General features: G+C 39.9%; 1 protein-coding gene across 1 annotated transcript in view; it reads right to left on the reverse strand.

The window, feature by feature from the left end:
• Nucleotides 1-290: 290 nt before the first annotated feature.
• Nucleotides 291-16,085, reverse strand: part of CLMN (calmin) — a 72,624-nt gene continuing 56,829 nt past the window's right edge. The window contains exons 5-13 of the mRNA XM_072864988.1: nt 13,451-13,543; nt 11,983-12,173; nt 9,997-10,190; nt 8,913-8,995; nt 6,141-7,454; nt 4,914-5,095; nt 3,335-3,395; nt 2,219-2,280; nt 291-661 (exon numbers count right to left, since the gene is read on the reverse strand). Coding sequence (XP_072721089.1) covers nt 508-661; nt 2,219-2,280; nt 3,335-3,395; nt 4,914-5,095; nt 6,141-7,454; nt 8,913-8,995; nt 9,997-10,190; nt 11,983-12,173; nt 13,451-13,543 — 2,334 coding nt within the window. The 3' untranslated portion in view covers nt 291-507. The remainder of the gene's footprint in view (nt 662-2,218; nt 2,281-3,334; nt 3,396-4,913; nt 5,096-6,140; nt 7,455-8,912; nt 8,996-9,996; nt 10,191-11,982; nt 12,174-13,450; nt 13,544-16,085) is intronic.

Raw genomic sequence — 16,085 nt, forward strand, 5'->3', positions numbered from 1 at the left:
AGCATGTTCCACCACCTGCAGCTCTGCTCTGCCTCCAGCTCCCTCAAAGAATTCCATGGAAAATGTGAAAAAGCATTTCTAGCCTTGCCTTGCAGGTGGGCCAGATTCATGGGCAAGTCAACAGCACCCCTCTTCCACAATGGTCAGGCCCTACATAAGTAAATGAAGCCAGAAGAATAATTTTTGAAGACTAGAGCTCTGAATTGTTCATATTTCTACGGATAATTATCTGGTTTTATTTAGCATCTTATAAAGCAAGGCACAAATGTACAAAATTGCGTCTACTAAATCAGGTCATTTTTATATATATTTACACAATTATCATAATATAAAATGTGCTTAGACACTGTCATAGCACAACAGTAGAGGAATTGAGGACAACCTGATAATAAACACAAATACCAGGTCCTACATTTCTGTTTGTGCTTCACCTGAAGGAACATATTCATATGCAGATACAGAAAGCAATCCAGCCACCGTCCTTTATTTTTCCACACCTCGCAGAGATCAAACTTTGTTGTTAAGAAGCTGTGGAAGGAGTAAAAGGCAGTAGACCAGCACCCAGAAGAAAATGATGAAGGAGAATAGCTCTGGCTGCTCAACAATCATAATCTCATGAGTTGGTGCTGGAGTCTCACTTGCTTCCAGGTCCTTTTTCTTCCTGAAAACAGGAGAGAATTTGGTAAGAGGCAGGAAAAAGAGGAAAAAACCCTCACTGTTAATATTTACTGTAGAGATCAGAGGGCAGACTAAAAGGCAGCAGTTTAATGAACCATTTCAATCTACTCAGCTGGAGGCCAAGCTAGACTATGAGGTGCATAATGGGCTTTAGCAGTCTGTTCCCATAGGAGCCAATGTACATAGCAATTAATCCTCTGAAAACTCTGGTCAAATTCTCAGGTAGTTTAAATACATGCCATTACAGTACAATCCTTTGACGTAAGGTGATTGCCATCAGTCAAAAAGATGCCCTTTTATATTCAGAATAGTAAACATATCTCTGGGCAACACATATCACACTTTCACAATTTTACTTATACACTGTATCTGACTTGATATACTTTCCCCAAATCATCTACTTTCAGAGCTTCTCATGTCAGACACCACAACATTGAAAAGAAAAAGCCCAAGACTTCCAGAAACCAACTAGCAGTTGGGGTTTTGTAGGACAATTCCAAATTCCAACTTTCCAGATTTCCAACTGCATAAGGGCAAAGCCCAATGGACTCTGCCAGCATCACTGAGCACTCACAAAGACAAGAAAAGGTCATATTTAAAAAGACACAAAATGGTACACTCATTTTATAATTTTATAATACTATATGAATCACCCTCTGGTAGACTTTTTCTTAATCTACTTTTGGAGAAAACTGGTTTTTGGCCTGTTTTAATGAGTCCTTTTTCTGGCTTGGGGCGTCCTACTTGCTCAGATATTACACTGGATATATACCTGAGTATTACACAAAACTTGCTCAATGTCAGCAGTCTGCAAACAGGCATAACTGTGACAGTTATTAATGTATTTTTTTAACAGAAGTGTAAATAGACCAGAACACTGGATTCCGATAATATTTTGAGTGTTTTCTGCATTTAAATGCAACCGTCATTTTAAAACTAGAAGTTCTGGGAGGTACTATTCAGTATCAACTGAGAGGGAAAACCTAAAGCAATCCTTGTTTCTTATAGATATGTACACCCTAATACCAAAGGGATACACACCCTGCGTTCAGTATCCATCACCCTAAGTCTAAACTAAACACACATACAAATTATAAAAACTCATGGGTGCTCTAACAGAGGCCAGAACTCCACTGAAGTATCGTCTTTCCCTAGCACTGACCACACTAAACATTGTCTTGACAGTCTTCCAAACCTGGAAAGAGTCATCACTGCCAGAGGGCCACGTATTTGAAGTCCTCCTACTCTTTTCTTGGTCTGAAATATCCACCATGTGGGGAAGGTGCTCACAGTCTTGCTTAGGCACCTGAATCTTTCCTCTCAAGTCAAGAAAAAGCATTTTAGTCAAGGGGGAGATCAAGCAATAAAGAAGTTTTGTATCTTACACCTATGGGACATATGGACTCTGAGCCATGACACAAGACATCTAGTCAGTCTCTACCATTATAGTTAATTTTCATTTCCCTTTGTAACATTGCTAGAAGTACCTAGGAGTTATGGATTTCTTGCAAAAGGCTTTGTCTGAATAAGAACGACTCACCTGATGATTAATGGATTTTCATCCATATCTGTCATCTTCTGCTCGTTTACACCATAGATTTCCTTAAACAAACCAGGAATAGATTATATATAAAAAAAAATAAAATTCAGCATCTCACAAAGATGGTAATTGTGTGTGTATTTTATGCAGAGTATGTCTAACGTTTGCTCAAATAAAATGAAAGTGTGCTTAGAAATTTATTCCCTGCCAGCACATCCACCACTGCAGTCTGGTACGTACACAGAAAAGGAAAAAAGATGTGAAAAAAGATTTTTTTGCTTTCAACTGCTTTTATTCAGTTGAATAAAGCTTCCCTCATGGATATATATTTCTAGTAGCTCCGACAGCATTGCAAAACTAAAGCATCTGTGTGAAAGCTCAGCTTCATTTCACGTTGGTGGCAGCATTTCTTTAAAACTCCAAGATGGTCAGAATTTTATTTTGTGCTGAAAAGAGCCATATTTCTATCCTTGCTCAGTGTGCCCAGATTGCTGGTGCTGTCCCTTCCTTCTGACTTAAAAAACAAAAATCCAGAGCTCAGCTGTATAGTGTGCTCTCAAGAAACCAATATGAATTTCATCTGCCATTAAGGATGCAGTTTCACTTTACAACCAAAATTCTTTTAGGGTTAGCTGCTGTTATTGAGATAATACAATACACCACTACTATGAAGGAGAGGGAAAGAGCCCAATCCTTCGTAAAAAGTGCACTTCAAGAGACACCCAGCATTTTTGCAGGGCTGTCACCAGGACACCAACATACATACAGAGAATGCACAAACTAAAAGAAACTGGAGCAGCAAATAAAGGCAGCTTCAAAGAAGCGAAATGTTACAGCTATACAGTTATGATGAAGTAAGCCTCAAAGTTACAATAGATTTAATTGTAGTATTAGGTACTCCTTTGTGGGTTTGTTCAAGGTTCAGTTCCATATATTTAGGAGAGTTCAGTAAAGCTTTTCAACTATGCCTGGTTTTGGCACTAAAGTTATTAGAAGTCACAGGGCTTTTGCATTATCACAGAGATTTATATATAGAGTAGACCCTTTTACAGTATGTGAACTTTTGTAGTTAAGAGAAACAGAGAAACAGCGATAGGTAAATTTCCATGTACTTACCTCCTCAGAAGTATTAGGAGATCTTTTTCGGAGATAAATGTTAGAATCACTGTCACTGGTTCTGAAATGTATGTAAAAGCAAAGTTTTTAAATTTATAAAGCTAAGTTTTGTTTTGACTTCAAAGAGAGCCACTGCTAGTTTTAAGCTATGCAAAACCACAATGTATTAGAACATGTTGCATGTATTAGAATATGGACTTGAATTTATCAGTAACATTATAAAGAATAGCTTTGGGAAAATCTGACCCACGATAAAAAGTCCGTATGCTCAAATTGGAATATTTTCTGAAAAATGGTATCTGATAGGGGTTTTGCAGCTTTGACATAATTGACATTTAAGTGAGAGTATACCCCAGGTTTTATGGCTGTGTATATAAATAAAAAATTGACAGACCTTGCAGGGAACAGAAAACTTGAAGGAGACAATGGGTTTTTCTAAGCAAACTCTATCAAATTCATTAGAGTGCTATAGTGATAAGCATCAACAAATTACAGTTCATGTCCCACTCAAATACATTACCTAAGAACTAAATTGGAACGTAAGAGGGAACAGAAGTGAATGGAGCAAAATTAGCTGAGTGTCTCTGTACTGGCTGTGGCTGGGGTGCAGTTAACTTTCCCTGTAGCAGCCCCTGTAGTGCTGTGCTTTGTATTTGTAGCTAAAATGGTGCTGACAACACACCAATGTTTCGGCTACTGCTGAGCAGTGCTCACACAGCACCAAGGCCGTCTCTCCAAGCCCCCCTCAAAGGCAAGAGGCTGGGAGGGGACACAGCTGGGACAACTGACCCAAACTGACCAAAGGGATATTCCATACCGTATGATGTTGTGCTCAGCAATAAAAACTAAGAGAAAGGAGGCAGCTAGCAGGGACACACACACACTCTCTCGCTATTAAGGCATTTATATGTCTTCTGAAGCAACCACTATGCTTACTGAGGCCCTACTTCCCAGGAAATGGCTGGACATCACCTGCTGATGGGAAGTAGAGAATAATTTTTTTTGGGTCTCCTTTTGCTTTGCTTCCACATGTGGCCTTTGCTTTTTTTCATTAAACTGCCTTTACCTCGACCCATGATTTTTTCATCTTATTTTCTCCCCCAATTGTGCTGAGAATGGGGAGTGAGAGAGTAGCTTGGTGGGCACCTGGTGGCCAGCCAAGGTCAGCTACCACAATCTCATTCACTTGTTCAGAGGCAGAAAAAAAGGCTAACAAATATCTGTTGGAATGAAGCAGTGTCACGCTTCCACATAGTGTCACAATGCACACGAATTATTTCATCTACGTTACAAAACACTCTTTCTGTTGGAAAAACAGTTATAACACTGCCATGTTCAAAATGCACTGGGGTTCCAGGTGGGTTTTGCGTAGCAAAGTTTGTATAGCAAAGTGAAATCAAGTCCCATTGGCACTGAATCACTCCACATGTTTAAGGTAAACACAGGAAGAAGCCAATGAGTCCCAATACACTGCTTCTGAAAGAAGTCTACAAGAAACATCCAGTGGACAGGGCACAATTCAAAAGACCAGGCATTCATACCAGTTAGGTGTATTTAAGACAAAGTTAATGTGAAATACCTGGTAAATTCCTGACAATCAGCAATTTCTTCCACTTTATCTTGTGACAGAGCAGTAGTGGCAGCTTCTGAGATCTGCAAGTCTTCTGCTTTGATCATATTTTTCCCTTCTTCCTCCCTATTACTACTTTTTTCTGGTCTCTTTATGGCTATCGATAAATCCTTTAGATGTTCTACTATGGCCTGTTGAAATTAAGAAACATTTTGCATTAGACAACAAGACTGTTTCCCTACCCTTCTAAATATCTTCGTGGTGTAGCCTACTCAGATGCTACATTGAATGTAGTACAAGATTGAAAGTCTCACTAAAGAAAATAAAAAGCAATTCATTTCTTGAAAATCATTTTGGATACGTTGAGCTGTAAAGTATCATCAGTTCAACATACATACAATTAGTTGTCAGTTCTTTTTATATAAGTCATGACGTGACATGGCTCTTCGAAGTAATCTGCTAAGACTTTTTTAAATCTATCCCCAATTAGTCTTTGAAGCTAACAGCAAATTGACTTCATTACTCTAGTAAGTGTCAGGACCAAAACATGTCCAAGCAACTTGTCTAAGCAACATGTAGAGTAACATTAAATGGACACTCATTCCTGAAAAACACTGTCTAAAATTACCACACTGGAAAACGTGTAAAATGATTAAAAATCAGTGTCTGCAAGAAGAGATGCAGTAGCAAATCACCTAAATCCAATACACAGAATAATTACCAAAAATCCCCCCTCTTTCTCCTCCTCCAGTGTAGACAAGCCTTCATTTTACCCACATAACTGATCCTACTCAAACTGGTTTAAGTTTTTGTAGGCAAACTTATTTGGATTCAGACAAAAATTACCTTTGCCTGTATCCTTTCTATATCAGCAATACAACTTTCTGTTCATCTCATTACAAATTATTAAAAGTACCCTCTGTGATAATCTTTTATGCCTAGGGATTATACAGGAGCCTCAAACTACTTTAAAACATAATTAAAATTAACATTTTTGCAGTACTAATAGTATTAGGGTTTATTCTCTCTTTTAATGTCAGATCTTCTTAGGGATCTGCAATTCCATTCATTCCAGTAGAGGGCTTGTGGCAAACAGTGTTACCGGACAGGAAACCAAGTACATTTTACATGTTTCTCCAAAGCATTGCAAACCGAAAGCAAATTAAAACCATTGAGGTCAGATGCTAATCCTCCATATAGACACAAAGAAATGCTGGTAATAAAATAATAAAATACCTCAGGATGTTGTGGAATAGTGGAATCTTGATGGTTGGTGGCCTTTTTACCATCTTTTTCAATTTCTAACTCTTCTACTAGTAATGGCACTTCTTTTTCATCGGAAGAATGCATGTTACTGTTAATATCTGTTGTTTCCTCCTCGCCATTCTCAGTATCCATTTCTGATGGAGGGGCACCTAGCTTATTCCCTAAGTCTGGCTCTGGAGCAGCTTCCTTGTAGTTCTGTTCTGGTAAGCCCTTCTCATGTAAAACATCCGTTACTGTTTCAGAAGAAGCTTTGTCATTTGCAGTATCATAACCTTCAATACAAGGCTCAAGGTAAGCGTCCAAAACTGCTGATATGGGAACATTATAATGTGGATAATAAAAGAGATCATGGGGTATTACAGATACTTTCGAAGAACTGGGTAGCACTTCAGCTGAAGACTCAACTTCATCACAGCTGTCCAGGTCCTCTGGATTTTTAGGTACATCTGAGAGAGAGTCATCAGATGTTTCATGCTGTATAGACAGTTTTTGGCTTTTGAGATTAGAACCATTCAGTGAACAATGGTTAGTTTCTATTGTCTCAAAGACAGGTGATTGCTTTGTATCTTCATTTTGTGGAATTTTCAGTATTTCCTCATTTAGAAGATGAAGAACATACTTATGCGTATCTTCTTGTTTTGAGGTATCTTCTGGTAAAAGAATTGAAGTTTGGGGCTTGCTCTCTTCTACTTTATTTACAGATTCATCTGTAAGTATACCTGAAGTCCAGGATAATGGACTTAAAGAAGAAGTATTGGCTGAAAGGCTCTTAGTTTCATTGTCATATTCAGTAGAGGTTTCTTTAGTTAATTCTTCAGAGTAGTCTTCAAAAGAGTCAACAGAATTTTTCTGATCTGTCAGAACAGCTGGAGAAAGGTCATCGTTCTGTTTCAGTGGATCATCAGATATGCCCCCTTCACCTGGCATGAATTTATCACTTAGAACCTCCCAAGAGGAATTGGATTCAAAACTGACAGATCCTGTAATTTTCAGTGAGGTAGGCCTCTGAGGCTCCTCTTCAGACGTTTCCTGTGCATCACCTAACACTTGACTCAATTTCCCATTACATTTTTCAGGAATAGTTTCTGATGGGATTCTCTCAGGTGTGTCACGAATATGAACCTTTGGAGGAGCAGGATGACTCCTTTCATGATTAACAGTATACATGTTTTCTTCACTTTCACTTAAAATCAAGATTTTGCTTTCTTTTTCTGAAGGTGTGTCTTTGATGTGGACGTATGTGGACTCAATTGGAAGCTCCTTGTCAGGATCCGTAAAGTCTTCCTGTAAGTGATGATACACCATTAAAAGACAAATCATACCTCAGATACCATTTTACTTTTCCCAAACACTACAGAAAGAGAACTACCTAGCTCATCACCTCATTACCTTGTGAATGGCCAATTAATGACTCACTTATTTTGAAAGTAGGGAAACCAATTTGGCAAGTCAAGTGAGTTGAACAAAGCTCAACGTCAAGCAGCCACTTGTACAGGAAGATTACCATGCAGACAAGCCTACTCCTCAGTTGTTAACGTATTCATCTCCCTGCTGCACCTGTGGAGACAACTGACTTGGCTTTTTGACACAATCCCAAACCCTGGGAATAAAATCAATCTAACAAGTCTACTAAATCCACTGTGAAATACATTAATATACTAGGTTATTCCAATCCAACAGACTGTATTTAAAAAAAAAAAAAGTAGGCTTTTTCTTTGTCCATTAAAATGCCCACAAGTCTTAATGCCAACAAATCTTAATGCTCAGCTAATCTAATAATCATAATTAGATTGTTATAATAATTTTAATTCCAGTGACTTTAGCAATGCCCACCAATTTTATAAGCTACAAAATACATACCAACTGGAACATTCAGTCAAGAAATGAGAGGAAATGCCTTTCATGTAGGAACCATCATTTATGTGCATGTACCCTAGCATAAAAACTTACCCAGATACTCAAGGGACACTGAGTCCCTTGGGAACCCTTTCAAACCAAAAAGACTATGTGGAACTAGGTTTGTCTGGAAGTACAAGCAGCCTCCAGAACAGTTTTTCAGCTTATGCACATCTCTTCTCCAGTTTCTAGGACCTCCCATTTTTCCTCAAGTTTTCTGTCTCCTATCCTTTAATTCCTCTATAAGTTTATCCTCTGTTTCTCCAAAAGACCTTTGTCAGTCCCTGATGCTGTCAGTCCCTGCTTGCTCCTCAATTCTTTATTTTTTATAAAGTCTGCATTAAAGTCCTGGTTCTTTAAGCTGCAGTTTATTTCATGCTTACAATGTGCGCTTTTGACTGCTGCACTGACAAGATTCAGCCTCTGGTATCTTGTGTCTGATACTTGCTAAATTCAGATGGATTGTGGCCCTCAGACTTGAGAAGATAGAAGTCAAAATGAAATTCAAAGTCCAATGAATCATCACAGATGAAGGGATAAATTTCAGCCTTATTCGGAGACTAATACAGCAAAGTAGTAGAGCCCTATGTAACCAGTTCTAACCTCCGAAAGTTATAATTGGATGCAAATTTTTAAAAGCACAATTCTACCTAAAGCATTTTAGCAATCGCCAATGAAAGCCCATTTGACTGGATTTTACAAAAATGCGAAAAATTAAAACTGAGTTTGTGGTTTATTTTAAATAGTTTAGAAAGAAACCTAGAAGATAAATACAGCAATATCTGACTTTATTAAGTATTCCAAAGCAAATTAAAAAACCGATGTGACGTAGGAGTAAACACATACCCCTTCCAGCTCTGGGAAGTGTTCCAGAAATTGCGCCACATATGTCACAATTGACTGTTCATCGGGTGATTCCACCATGATATCTACGGAGACAGACGCAAGGGGCTTGAGCACACATGGCTTTGAAATGCTCTTGCAGAGGAACAGATCATCAGACATTTACCCTGCCTTTATGATGAGAGAAATAACAGCTACAAACGCTTTTCTTTTTCTGACAGATCAGAGAGGGTGGAATCCTTTTCACTGTTGATGGTACTCAAAAGAGTTCTCACCATCTCACTCACATTAATTTTTTCCTGTTTCCAAACACATACTGAACCCTGATCAGGGTCCCTTTTCATCCACCTTCATACTGCCATTAGACAGTGATCTTGTTGAGTGACAGCACAGAGGTTTATTTTTAGCAGGATGGCCCAGTCTTCTAACAGGTGACCCATGAAAGCACAAATAACCAATCTGTGCTTTCAATCATAAAATCAAGGCCTAATACCTGTCTAGTAGAGTTCAGTAAAAAAGACTGCAAGAAGAAGCTCTATTTATATACATATATTTATACACACACACATATTTATATATTTACATATATAAATATATATATGTGCATGTATATATGCATTGTAAAGGAAAAACTGGGAGATGCAAATATACTTGAATAGGTATCTACCCATTTTCCTGGTACAGCAGACTCACACACTTCATCCTGGCTTGACATTTAGTCTCTGCAGACTGTAGGCATTACGAAATGGTGCTAATGCATTGAGACACCTCTCAGCACATCAGGGTGGTGATTAATGCCTGCTAGTAATGCAGATGTCACATAGCATCTAAACATTAACCAGGACCAGTGTACACAGCTAAAACTATGGTAAGATCTCTGCCCCCAGGGAGCTTACAAATATGACTGGAAGCATATGACTACAAGCCAGTGACCAATTCATCTTTATTTTTCTTATCAATCAGCCCAACACTCTGATCACATCAACAGCCTAAACACTGGGAGGTTTTTGGTAGGTATCACATTGCAATATTCATGAATTCATTATAGTTTGAATGTCACCCAACAAAGTTCATGTAGGCGTTTTACCTTCTGGTTCTAGGAGCCGAGGAACACCCAGCTTATTTTGTGCTATGCTGAAAGCATCCTCCAGGTTTTCTCGAGCCGATTTCTCCAGTGCTTGTTTCATGTCTACCAAAGTAGAGTCTATTGCTTTTATGATCGCTAAGAAAGCCAGGCCACTCCTCCAACTGCTGGCAAAGTCCTGAACTGCAACACCATACCTGAACAGAATTACAGACAGTTTACATGGGTGGTTGCGGTAAAAAATCCAAAGTAAAGGCATCATCATTTTCAAAGACTCCTGAAAGTTAAAAGTAAGGTTGCTGAGTTGCACTAGTCACATTTGAGATCTTTTTGGATTTTGAAATGCACGAAATATGTCCATAAAACACAAGGATTCACAAACTGGATCAGTGTGGCTAACAGCTGACATCAACCTGCTTGTAGGAAGTAGTTAGTAAAAACAAAGCCCTCAAGAACTCAGCAACCACATTTAACATTCACAAAACCAAATGTCTCTGTGATTCCTGTTTCTGTTGCTCTCCAGCATTTTAATGCCATAGCTTGGGAAGACTGCCAACACTTAAGTATTTAAAAACATAAGCATAAATGATTCACATTCCTGTGTACTTGGCCTTCTATAGCAGAAAACTGTGCTTTGCCAAATGCAAATGGTGTCAGTATATGTATAAACCACAAGTGTGTTAGATGCCCAAAGTTCTGGAGGAAAAAGCAACCATCTAACTTGCAATGAAATACAGCCCCAGAGTAGAAAATTCTGCACAGGTCATTGGATAACAGGATTATAATGATGCTGTTATGTTTTTAATATTGCAGTTGCGAGAACAATTTTCTCCTATTAGATGTTTTCAGTTTGAACTCTTTGACTGGACTGAAAAGTCTATGGCCTTTACTTCTCTGGTCCTCACTTTCCTTGTACTGTCTCCCTGTTAATGACATTATCAGCATTATTTTAGGACTAAAACTGTGCTTCCTCTATAGTCTGCACTGGCAGCAGTGAACTGTAGATCTCAGCGGGACAAGTTTATCTACACAACAAGCACCCCTAGCTTCACTGGAAGTAACCAAGGGATGATGTGGCCCACAGGACCAAGTATTTAAATTGTAAACTTTTATCTTCAACACTAGACACAGAACATTTGTGTTGACAGGCAGATTTGGACATATAAATCCACCAGCAGACAAAAACGTCAAATATTCGGCTATCCAACTTGTATAAGTAAGTTTGACCCATGCCCTCTTTAAAACTCTCTGGCAGTCATCGCTTGAGATAATATATGTTAAATATACTCCAAGCATTTACACGTGCACTAGACATCTTACACTAAAGTTTTTTAACCTGCCAAGTTAAAGCATTACTAGACAGAATGCTTTGGTGAAAGAACTGCTTTTTTAGAAAAGAGGAGAGAGACGTGTTGAGCAAGGGAAATGGACCCAAATGTTACAAGTTCATGAGAAGCGATCTCAGATTCACCCCCTTCCCCTCTTTAATTCTGCGGAAAGTGGGATTCTAAGACAGGCTCTGTCCTTGAAGGCACTCTGCAGCACACAGAGAAGCTCCCTCAGGGCTGCTGCTTAATTTGAGAGACTGTTCCTAAAGTCTTTCAATACATTTATTTTTTCAGTTCACCCCTAGTTTATGCCTACCCTTTAATTAGCAAAAGATATCAAATAGACTGCACAAAAGCCAGGGGGTAGAGGGAGGAGGGAACGATCCTGTTTTAAATAGCACCAAGCAGATCAGTGCAGGTTAACATTTAACACTCAAATCATGAAGCCAGCAACACACATGGCTTCAAGGTCAGACGGCTGCTGTGGACACATGGCTGTAGTGACATTCCCCCCTGCGGAGACCATGCGCCTGCAAACTTCGAAAGCAGAAGAAGCCCCAGCGCATGGTAGTGCACACACGGAGCATGAGAGAGAAAAAAGTTTCAGCTTCAAAAGTGCAGGCAGCAAAACACGTTTTTCCACGAGGGTTTGTTAGCTTACTTTCTAGTTTTCCTCTGAACCCAGATTAAAAGGGCTCTGATGGCTTTCCGCTGATCCTTCACTGTAACGGACACGTTTCTCTCCACGCTGGGAGTGTTGGGGTGGGACGTGTCTGACTCGGGACCACTGGGCCCGGAGGACAGGCTGGAGGAGGAGGAGTTCCTGTTGAGGTTGCCTGTCAGCTCCTTAATCTGTAAAAAAAGGCGAAACACACAGCGCTGTGGTTTAACACCAGCTGCACAGAGAACTCAGCGCTTGTTTTCATGCAAACTTTAAAGATAACAGTGCCATAACTGGATTTTAAGAGGTAATTATAGGCCTGTCCATTATAACTCTCAACTTGTATTGCACAGGCGTGACAGCCAGCACCAGCCCAGCTGGCAACCCCAGGAAGCCGGGGCAAGGTATCAGTTAAGGCTGAACTCAGCAAATTTGTATTAAACAAAGAACAAAGAAACGTGTCCTTGAAATAAAAGTTAGTTTAACTGAAATTGTTCTTTCTCTTCACAGGACTCGAGTGAAATATTTTTAGTCAATAAATGGTGACCTGCACTAGCACTCCTGTCCTTGGTCGGCGTTGATCCAAACTATCCACTCTGCTGCTTTTAGGTCCCCCATCCCCTCTGCTGCCAGGGTGACAGATTCTGGTCGCACCATCTCAGCCCGCAAGTCCGTCTGGCCAAACTGGTGCTGTGCACCACTGTTCAGCTCGAGGAGCTCAGCCAGGGAGAGAAACCCCAGTGCAACTTTGAGATTATTTTTTAAACCTGTAGCCGTTTTAGAAATTAGGCCAAGAGAATGAAAGAGCCTCACAGTCTTAGGAGAGTTGCAGAAACCCTCCCTCCATTTCTCTCTGTTCATTAGAATTTGGTATTGTCTAGAAGGACATTTTCAAAATACATATAGATTAGGGAGCAGTTTTAATCTAAGCCTGGGGCTAAGTCAATTTTCAGGCTCAAATCAGTTTTATCAGTTCCAGGCCCTTCAAGATCTTTCATTTGGCCTTCTACATCAGTTGCAAATTTTTGCCATGTTGAGTAAGTCTCTGGAGATCAGTGATTCTACATGGAATTTCCCACCACATTGGACCAAATCCAGAAAAGGTTATTGAAAATAAACTGTGACCTGGAACCAAACCCGACACATTGGTTCAGATCCAGGGAATTTGGAGCAGAACCCTGAGAAGGCACAGGAGAGAAGGGGAAGTAGTAATCTGAAGCTCTAATTCTAGTCCAAGTCAAACGAGGGCTTAAATTGTCTCCTATTTACACCAAAATAGGTCCAATGAAGTAAAATGAAAGCAGCTGCAGGTATAAAATTAGTGTATAAAAGAGGGAAAAGCCCAGGTTTAGCATGCTTAATCATGTTCTTTAGGATTAAAAATCAATTTAAAAATCAGTATTTAGCTGGAATAGATTGATACCATGAAGATTGTTCACTTATGATTAAAGTATTCAAGTTTTATTACCTGAAAAAACAAGATTATATTCCATATTAGTCCAAGTACCAGAGAGGAATTTCCATCTGCTATTTCTGCTGCATCGATGCTAACAAGCTTTACCTGTAGAAGACATCATAAATTCAGAGCCGAATTCAAAGAAGCAAGGTAAATGCAAAAAAAGAAGTGAGACTACTGGATATGTCCAGAACACTGCTGCCACTGACCGGCCAGCCAAAAAGCAAGACTGAAATCTTGTGTTAATGATAATTTGCCCTGATCACAACCACCCTGCTCATTGAACTCTTATCTCAAACCCCAGCATAGTCTGCAGAACAGAAGTGAGCCCAATTCTGCATCCTGAGGACCACAAATGTGTTTCCTCCATACAAAAATGGAACAAGATGGTGCCCCCTCCAGTGGATCCTATTCTTAAAAAGTGGAGCCACTTCTCTTACAAAAATTAAAATCCTAATTAAGATCTGCTTACTTCTGTTTTGCTATGCATCTCCTTTCTCCTTGCTTATCTCACCTTACACAGCTTGTCACAGAGTTCTGATTAAATCAGTTAGCAAAGGATAGAGTTGCCTAATCCAAGCAAACTCGACTTTCCCACACTGAGGTTTCTTCCACCTGATAATGCCAGGATGTTTTTCTCTTAGACAACACAGTCTTGGTTTTGGCAAAGGTCATGGAGGAGGGAGGAAGCAAGGAAGCTGTCAGTACTGCACATGGCACCCAGACTGAGTTAAAGCGCAGCATACAGCCCATTTATCACTTAGAAATCCTGTACACGATGAATCACTTAGCAGCACTTTACCCTGCTGCCCCAGTTCCACAGAAGCATACGCTGACGGGTTCCACCCACTGTGGTTTAATATCTAACCCTGAAGCTCTTGGCAGCCAAGGGATTTTGCCAGCACCTTCATCACCACCCTTTACTAACTGGTTTGGTTAAACTGTAAAAAGGAAAGGAAAATAACTTTTTATCTAGTGGTTCACACAACAGTTTTTAGTCTTAGCAAGAAGACATCTCTAGCTGTCGTATTTCAAGGCTTAGATTTCTTGCTAGCCCCAAGGTACTTGGCACGGGAAAACCTTTAAGACCTAGTACATTTTAATAGCAGTTTCTCCAAAATGGGGAGCGAGCGGCATTTAACATTAGACTGCTCTCAGTGTCAGCTCTGTCCTCTTACTGCTGCTTATATTTGTCACCCAGCCCAGCAGAGATACCCGGCTATAAGATACTGTCTGCTTACTCTCAAGGAAACAAGAAATCCATAGAAAAGTAGGTGTTTTAGCCCCACTAATTAAAAGGCCACCTGTGTCCAAGGCTCATCCTGTCTGGCCTTGCTCACTGAGTTTCTATGTTGTTCCCTAGCAAGGTCCTGGCAACCAGACATGCTTCAGCTGCAGCTCTGCAATGCATTGATATCAACAGAGAGAAAAAAATCTCATCTGCCAGTGGGCCTTAGCTGGCTTTGGGCAGAAAGCATCAACTGGGAAACTGTTAAGAAATCTGAGAACTTCTAAAATATTTTTTAGCAGTTCTATAGCAGGACATGTAGACATACACATTTAGGGCCAGAGCAGCCCCTACTGGTGGACTTTCCAAAAGGAGACTGGAACACCTGGAAGTTACTGGACAACTTCTTCACCTTTCACATCCTCTCCTGGGGAAAAAGGCAAAGGAGTTTAAACCTCCCACATCTGCCGGGTTGTAAGAGACCCACTAAGGGCTCACATCGCACCCATTCCTGCGCTGGGGTGGCAGTGACTCTCCTGCGTGACGAGCACTGCTGCAGGATCTCTGGAGCAAGAGCTAAGCTCATTGCAGGGAAGCAGCACAGCGACATCAGTTGCTGTTGTGGCATTCCATGCAAGGCAGGGTTTTGCCCCTATGCACACACCAGATCCCTCCTCGCCCGTAAAGTTTAAACCCTATGGAGTACTTGCACCCTGGAGTCAATACGATCATCAATTACATCTTCTTCCCAGGCAGTATAGTGGAGAAGTTGCAAAACTTTATTTCAGATACTAGATAAAAAGATCTTTCAGTACAGCAAGAATGCTGAAGTCCTTTATGGGACATAGTCCAATATTAGTTTTCTCTTTCTGAAAGATCTGTGTATACCAGGCATATGAGCTGTGATATGGCTGGGACTTCTCTTGACAGCATTACTTCTCAACACTTTTCAAGAGCAGAGTGTTTTCAAGACGCAGGCCACATCCATAGGGCTTTGGAATAAAGCCCTAATGGGAGAAATCAAAAAAGAAAAAAAGGATTGAATCACTTCAAGCTACAGGGTCTGATCTTGCTTGGTCACTTACAAGTTTAGGAAGTGATGTTGCAGTAGTGCCACACTGACTATCAGGGAAGTTATATCCTTATAAAGTTTTGATTCCTGGAATTATGCATTTATGTCATGTTCCCAGATTTATGTCATGTTCCCAGATTTAATTTTCTTTTGCCTTTGACTCATGATCAGTTGCTGCACCAGTTTACTAGATAAATACATGATTTTTAATACTGAAAGTATTTCTGATGAAAGGAAGGAGTCATCTACCTTCAGCATAACTGAAGTAATGCCACTAAGACCCAGTTCATAAAGATTACTTGCATTTCTTTTTATTTTCTTTTAATATTGGACTCCTGATCCTTTAA

Source organism: Ciconia boyciana, chromosome 6 (genome assembly GCF_034638445.1).
Source record: "Ciconia boyciana chromosome 6, ASM3463844v1, whole genome shotgun sequence".
Lineage (NCBI taxonomy): Eukaryota > Metazoa > Chordata > Aves > Ciconiiformes > Ciconiidae > Ciconia > Ciconia boyciana.